This window comes from Vicia villosa, linkage group LG5 (assembly GCF_029867415.1).
Source record: "Vicia villosa cultivar HV-30 ecotype Madison, WI linkage group LG5, Vvil1.0, whole genome shotgun sequence".
In the NCBI taxonomy this organism is placed as follows: Eukaryota; Viridiplantae; Streptophyta; class Magnoliopsida; order Fabales; family Fabaceae; genus Vicia; species Vicia villosa.
Genome location: NC_081184.1, coordinates 6,566,759 through 6,574,904, shown reverse-complemented (window position 1 = coordinate 6,574,904; position 8,146 = coordinate 6,566,759). Strand labels below are relative to the sequence as shown.

Below are 8,146 nucleotides of genomic sequence, written 5' to 3'. Positions count from 1 at the left end.
AATGTATTTTGACATAAAAAATCATTATAATTGATAAAAAAAAAAGTTTTGTTTATATAAATTTTATTTGCACTATTTGATCACTTGATTTAGAATTCATTTACTTTTGCACCCACAGATCAAGGGTTTTGTCAATATAAAGTTCATTTGAAAGCAATCTGCATCATTAATTTATTTAGTTGGTGTTCTTTTTTACACCCTGTCTAACCTAAAGTTCTGACTTTGTCACTGATCACATGTTGGAATTCACACTTTTATATTTGATGTATCTACATAACTACCAACTAAACTGTCTTAATGAGACATATCAAAGCTTCTTCTATATGTTGTTCTTGTGATTTGTTTAGACACACTTATATTTTGTGAGAAATATATGAATGAATTTTGAAATTATAAGGGTTAACAAAAGTATTGGTGATTTTATAACAAGACACCGAAAAGAATAAATGGATAGAAATTTTGACAAAGAAAACGTCACTCTTTTAATTCTTAATAAAGATAAGTCTTATGGAAGGATGATCACTACATGAATTGTGAATTCTTAATAAATCAATTTTGTTCAGTCTAAAATCAAAGATGAACCATTCTCAAAAAAAATTATTTTTTAAAAAAATCAATTTTACTTATTAATTTGTCTCATATGTATGAGGTTGAATTTTTTCATGAAATTGAGGAGGTCGTGACTTGTCTAATCTCCATAACTTTTTTAAAAAAAGACAACTATTCCATAGTGGTTGGTATATTTGATCAACAAATTTCATTTCTTCATCTATTAATAACCATACTACTTATATTCCAACGATATATGCTAGTACTTCCCATCTTAATCATAGAAAGTTATAGATAAAACTCATCTATCAAAGGCATATTGGTCTTTGGTGTTATATTGTTGACTTTAATCATATTTTGGTTGATCATATAAAGGAAAGTATTTGCTAAAGGTAACCTTTAGTGATGAGTTTAGAGGTTAAAGATATACAAACCATCTTATTCATTTGTCTACTTCATCAGGGCCGATCTTAGGTTAACGTCAGGAGTGCAATGATATTTTAAAAAAAATCATACATATGTTATGTTTAAATTTTTATACAAGTTACTTCACTTTTTTATTTCAACATTCAATTTCAATTTGTCTTATCTATCCATCAAGTCACGAGTGCAGTTCTTTCAGTTAGAAAACGCAAATTAATTTGCATACATATATAAAAATTCTTTTCATCCATCAAGGCTGTCGCACAGACTATCCCCACATATATAATGAGTTGCTATAGGCTGTCTGATTCCCTCTGTCATGAGCTCGAAGCTATGGTGGCTAACTTTTGCTATAGGCTGCCTGATTCCCTCTGTCATGAGCTCGAAGCTATGGGAATAGCCTCTTAATAGTCTTATCATATATTATTTCTCATTAGGAAGCTCAAGCTAATAATGATATGTTAATTAGAATATCTAGTTTGAAGTAAGTTATACTATATGTTTTTGATATGGATGAGACTTCAGCTCCGAAACCTAATTAGGGGTGACAAACGGGCATGTCCGTCCCGTTTAGACTCATCCCATAAAAGCCTACAAAAAAATAGGGCGAGGCGGTCTTAGTTAAGGGTGCATGCTTAAAACCTTGGTTCGCTTGTAAAAAAGTAAGGGTGGACTAAACCCGCGGGCGCTACACCTTTTAAGCTTAAAAATACTAAAATTTATGTTAATTTTCGTGTCTGCAAAAATCCACATAAAAAACGGGACAGGACATGGTGGTCACATTAAAGAGTGAAGGCTTGAAACCTTTGTCCACTCTGCATAAAAAGAGCATGTTCAACGGACAAGTATTTCCATCCCTAAACCTAATGTTATGGTGAATATTTATATCAAGAATATTAGGATAATGTTAGCTTGATGTGTATGAGCAAGTGCTTCAATTCTTTACACATGATTCAAACAATTTGAATTTGAATCATACCTATTGCCTATTCTAAATTTTCAATTTAAAATTATTATTAAATTCCATTGGATAGGTTGACAATTCTTTTTCCTAATCGTACCACTAAAAATTAAAAAGTTTTATTAAGGTAGAGGTATTTCTGATTTTATTTGCATCACTTTTGAAACTATTAATTCCCTAGACATAAAATTTCATGGTAGTAACGTGGCTCTTAAGATTTACGTCTATAAGAAAGCTTTTGATACCCTTGATTATAATTTTCTTTTTAAAGTTCTTGACCAATTTGATTTTGGTTATACTTTTTTTGTGATAAAGGGGTCAAAATATAATTTCTTGAAATACATGTACAATATTAATATGAAATTCTGTGAAAGCATAACTCTTAAGAGTTGCATCAAGAAAGCATTTGATATTTTTTATTGTAATTTTCTTTTTAAGATTCTTGACCAATTCAGTTATACTTTTTTGGTCATGAAGGGGTCAAAATGTCATTTCTTAACATACATATTAATTTTTGGTCATAAAGGGATCAAAATGCCATTTCTTAACATACATATTAATATAAAATTTTGTTGTATCATGACCAAAAAAGTGAATGTAATTTTCTTCTTAAAGATCTTGACCAATTTGATTTTGTTTATACTTTTTTTATTAAAAGAGTTAAAAATATCATTTCTTAAAATACATGTATAATATTTTGATATGAAATTTTGTTTCATAAAAACATTTTCATAAATAAATACTTAATAAATATTCATACAAAATACATGTATAATATTTTGATATGAAATTTTGTTTCATAAAAACATTTTCATAAATAAATACTTAATAAATATTCAGTATGAGTAAAGCTAACAAGTGGGCAGATGCGATAGCAAATAAAAAATACAGCTTAAATTACAATTTTATTAAATACATAGTTGATTGTTAGAAGATGATCTGTTACGAGTTTTTGTTCTTATGTTAATCTCTATGTATAGCTTTTCCTTTTTTAGACTCGGATTTTTTGTTAAAAATAACTCGCATACTAAATATTAGTATGAAGACAAACACAAATAAGTAACTATAAAATTAAGCAAAAATTTACTATAAAAATTTACATAAGTACTAAGTATGAATTTTTGAGTATCAATTCGGCCATACATATATAATAATAATAATAATAATAATAATAATAATAATAATAATAATAATAATCATCGTAAAACCTTTTTATTCTATTAATTAAAAAATATTTTTTATCTTTTTACCATATATCATCTTTACATATTTTTTTTCAACAAACATATATATAAACAAATATCAAAATATTCTATTCCAATCACTCTCCATTCCCACCATTCCTATTCGTGGATGCATGTTTATTTACCATCCCCACAATTCTTTCTTTCACAAACAGTCAAACACCAACCCACAGTTTTCTAGTACTACCAAGTGGTACCTAACTTTAGTACCTTGCGACAACAAAAGGATAATTCAGTCTTTTCACCAGTAAACACAAATCATAGCTCAGCTCATTACCCCATATCAAAAACAACAAATAAATGGCATTTTGGTCTTTATTGACTCATTTTTCAACAAAACCCATACCTTCTCCCACCTTAACTAACCAACCGTACCATACTCCAAATAACACAACCACAACCAAAACAAGAACAAAAACACATAGAATAGACACAACCACAACCAAAACAAGAACAAAAACACATAGAATAGAAAAACTCTATGAAGAAGATTCAGAAGCAAAACACAACAAACCCATTCGAATCCCTCTCAGAAGAACTCATATTCACAATCCTCGACTTCCTCGAACAACCAAACACCAACACCAAATCATTCTCCTTAACTTGCAAATACTTCCACGCGCTAGAATCAAAACACCGACGCGCCCTCCGTCCCTTACGCGCCGAACACTTACCTTCAATCCTCGCGCGTTACTCCTCCATCCAAAACCTCGATCTCTCGCTATGTCCGCGCGTGAGCGACACGTCTCTTGCAATGATCGCTGAGAAGTATACACAAACGCTTATGCGGATTGATTTGTCGCGGTCGAGATTCTTCACCGGGAGCGGTTTGCTGAGTGTTGCGGCGAGATGTGTGAATTTGGTGGAGCTTGATTTGTCGAACGCGACGGAGTTGAGAGACGCGGCGATGGTGGGTGTTGCACGCGCCGGGAACTTGGAGAGGCTTTGGTTGAATAGGTGTAAGTTGGTTACGGATATGGGGATTGGGTGTGTGGCGGTGGGGTGTAGGAAGTTGAAGTTGATTAGTTTGAAATGGTGTGTTGGTGTTGCTGATTTGGGTGTGGATTTGATTGCTATTAAGTGTAGAGATCTTCGAAGTTTGGATCTTTCTTATTTGCCTGTAAGTTTTTCTTCTTAGTTTTTCATTGTTATCATTATTGTTGTTGTTCTTGATGTTGATGATGATGATGATGATGTTGTTAATGATGAATGATGATGTTCTAAATTTGGAGGTTGATGTGGGAAAAAGTGGGGTATGAATGATAATAAGTTTTTTTTTTTTTTGTAAATTTTATTTGAATTTTTTAAATAAGTCATTGTGGTTTTAATTTTCTAAATTTAGAAAATTTCTTTTTTTGAGGATATATTTGGAGGTTGATGTGTGGAAGAAAGTGGGGTGTGATTAAGCTATGTTAGGTTCTATTTCCTAATTGAGGTGGTTATTTTTATCTTTAGATAGAGTGGTAATAATAACAAGACACACAACCCGGAGTATTGGGATTTGAACTTTTGAAAAGTTAGTTGAGCTAGGGTTTGAACTCTGGTGATGATGTTCAATCTTGCAATATCGGCTTTTGCCAGTTGAAAAGTTAGTTGAGCTAGGGTTTGCATATTTTTTTTAGGTTAATTTAGTCTTTAAAATTAGTGAAAATAAAAAATGACCTTTGAAGTTGGAAATACTTGCTCAAATTTGTTTTAATTTAAAAATTTAGTCCTTAAAATTAGTGAAAATATAAAATGTCCATTGAAGTTGAAAATTCTTGTTCAAATTTGTTTTAGTTTCAAAATTCAGTGACCTAATTGATCAGCACAACAAAAAGGAGTAATTTATGGATTATGTTGAAATTTCATATGTTTCATGTGGTGTGTGTTAGAGATATTCTTTATAACAAGTGTTACTGGTTTCTTGTGATGAGCAGATCACGGAGAAATGTCTCTCTTCGATCTTCAAATTGCAACATCTCGAAGATTTGGTCCTCGAAGGATGCTTTGGCGTTGGCGACGACAGCCTCAGCAATGAAGTCTTCAAACAAGGGTGCAAGACATTAAAGGTATAGATCGCACATTTATGCAGCTATTTGCAACTTTCGATTGCGTCAATTGATTGAATGTACATTTATCTTTATCTAAGTTTGTTATTTGACCAAATCGTTTCCTTCTGCAGAAACTTGATATCTCGGGTTGTCATAACATTAGTCATACCGGTTTGTCAAGGCTAACAAACGTTTCTCGATGTGTCGAACAACTTGTATTAGCAGATGGCTCTCCGGTAAATCTTCTGTCTTTATAGTTATTATTATTTTGAATTTAAGGATGAGAAATTCAGTTATAACTAATTTTGTTGATTATTTGATTTTTCAGGTAACTCTTGCTCTAGTTGATAGTTTAAATAAACTTTCTATGTTACAATCAATCAAATTCGACGGCTGCATTGTTACCTCCGACGGATTAAAAGCCATTGGAAATTTAAGCATTTCGCTGAAGGAACTGAGTTTAAGCAAATGTTTGGGAGTGACGGATGAAGCTCTCTCTTATCTTGTTTCAAAACACAAAGATCTAAGGAAGCTCGACATCACATGCTGCCGGAAGATAACCGACGTCTCGATAGCTAGCATTACGAATTCTTGCAGAAGTCTCACTTCTCTCAAAATGGAATCGTGCACGCTAGTTTCATCGGAAGCGTATATATTGATTGGACAGAAATGTCACTTTCTCGAGGAGCTTGACCTCACAGACAATGAGATCGACGATGAAGGCCTCGAGTCCATATCTCGTTGTTCGAGGCTCTCCAGCCTGAAACTAGGAATCTGCCTGAACATAACCGATAGAGGAGTTGCCTATGTTGGCATGTGTTGCTCAAAATTAAAGGAACTGGATCTATACAGGTGCACAGGAGTAACAGATTTGGGCATTTCGGCAATTGCGTACGGTTGCCGTGGCCTTGAGATGATAAATACCGCTTATTGCACTAACATTACCGATAGGGCATTGTTCTGCTTATCAAAATGTGCAAATTTGCAGACACTCGAAATCCGTGGATGTCTTCTTGTTACATCTATAGGTTTAGCATCTATTTCAATGAACTGCAAACAACTAAGCCGTCTCGACATAAAAAAGTGTTACAATATTGACGATAGTGGCATGATTCCGCTAGCTCATTTCTCACAAAATCTAAGACAGGTATTTATTTTCCTCATATCTCATTTTTCTTCAAAACATCACAGATTCTAATATAGTTATGTCTCTTTCATGATTGGCAGATAAACTTGTCGTATAGCTCGGTTACGGATGTGGGGCTTCTATCCCTTGCCGGTATCAGTTGCCTTCAAAACTTTACTCTGCTTCACCTGCAGGGTGTAGCTCCACAAGGAGTTGCGGCGGCCTTATTGGCATGCGGAGGGCTAACCAAAGCAAAGCTTCATGTTAAACTAAGATCTCTTTTACCTGAAATACTCATCAGACATGTAGAAGCACGCGGTTGCGTGTTTGAATGGAGAGATAAAGTTTTTCAGGTATATTCAATATTTATCTCTCGATCTTATCTTAGATTTCACAAACGCAAAATCCCGACGTATTTTACTAAAATGCTCATGTTCTTCCTCATTTTTATGGACAGGCTGAATTGGACCCCAAGTGTTGGAAATTACAGTTAGAAGATGTGATGCAATAGGATTTTGTAAGATTGTTTGAAGTTGATAAAGATGACTTATACAACCAAGTTTGTGAAGAATCTTACATCTTTGAGATATTCTCAAATGTAAATGTAATAAGAATCCATGTTATGTTTACTTCTTCTCTCTACCCTTCCACTTATACTAGAGGAAAGAATCAAGCAATAAAAGAAAGAGACATGAATGAAAGATGTTAGAAGTATTTTGTTTAATCCATTGATGGAGGTAACCAAGTAGCTTACATAAGTCCGATATCAAATTGGTGAAGGAATGAGATCCGAGAATGTGCTTCTCTCAAAGTCTCTGATTCAAATTCCAGTCAGTGCTAACAATTCTTATGTTGGGTCAGTCCAGACCCCCATACTGAGGTCTGATATTTGCAATTGCTTATGGATGATTAGAATTAGTGGATGATGGTTGTGGTTAGAGACAAGGACAAAAAGAAGAAAAGATTACAAAGGATGAAGTGGCATTTTCCACTAAAAAAGCATTGATAGTTGGCATATCACATGCATGGCTTAGGACATGACACTGTTTTTGTGTCTTTTATTAGTCAACTTATCACTTAAGGATTTTTGTTAACAACAACCAATGTAACATGTGGTAGGTTCCTTATAAGTATCTGTAGGTACAAGGCCCACTTTGAGTTGTCTAAATAAGAAAAGTTAGTTGTGGCCATTACTAAGGTTCTTATTTATGGATTCTTATTGAATTAGAAAATTCTCCTTCTGTCCACAAATATCAGGGTCCTACCATAAACTCAATTTTAAGTTTTTTCTAAAGGATCTTCTAGAAAACTTTCTATTTATTTAGATCTGAATAGATGCAAAATTACATAGCAATTTCTTTCTTTCAACTTTAGCACACTCAACTTTTAAACATTTCTAACAAAAGATACTTCTGATTATTTTATTAAATTGAATATGAGTTTAATGATAGTGTACGTCGGTGTAAAGAATTATTACACATTCATCCAATCAAAATAATTTAAAGTGTCAAATTATATAAGTGTTTTAAAATTTATAGTCTGATTTGGCAGGATACATGGTTGTCATTGATTGACAGTATAAAAGTAATAAAATAATTTACACTGTCAATGCACTATCACTTTTCTCATTGAATATTAAGCGACTATGGGTCTGTGTGGTAAAAATAGCGGTTTACTGATAAGCTAGCTGATAGCTTAGAGCTTATGACTGGTGGCTGATGACTGATAGCTTATAGCTTATAACTGATGATTGACACTAATAGCTGATAAGCTAATTGAAGTGTTTGGTAAAATTAGTGGTTCAACTAAC

At 33.0% G+C, this 8,146-nt stretch overlaps 1 protein-coding gene across 1 annotated transcript; it reads left to right on the top strand.

Moving 5' to 3' along the window:
- The first annotated feature begins 3,500 nt into the window (after nucleotides 1-3,500).
- Nucleotides 3,501-7,630, top strand: LOC131601248 (F-box/LRR-repeat protein 3). The gene is made up of 6 exons (XM_058873021.1): nucleotides 3,501-4,297; nucleotides 5,097-5,228; nucleotides 5,342-5,446; nucleotides 5,539-6,357; nucleotides 6,438-6,689; nucleotides 6,794-7,630. Exons 1-6 carry the CDS (start codon nucleotides 3,659-3,661, stop codon nucleotides 6,845-6,847), a joined length of 2,001 nt encoding a protein of 666 aa, XP_058729004.1. The 5' UTR covers nucleotides 3,501-3,658; the 3' UTR covers nucleotides 6,848-7,630.
- Nucleotides 7,631-8,146: the final 516 nt, after the last annotated feature.

Excerpts from the sequence above, each read along its gene's own strand:
- LOC131601248 (XM_058873021.1), top strand. The coding sequence starts at position 3,659 with ATGAAGAAGATTCAGAAGCAAAACACAACAAACCCATTCGAATCCCTC. Across the intron at positions 4,298-5,096 it reads TGGATCTTTCTTATTTGCCT|ATCACGGAGAAATGTCTCTC; the intron begins GTAAGTTTTTCT and ends TGTGATGAGCAG. Across the intron at positions 5,447-5,538 it reads TATTAGCAGATGGCTCTCCG|GTAACTCTTGCTCTAGTTGA; the intron begins GTAAATCTTCTG and ends TTGATTTTTCAG.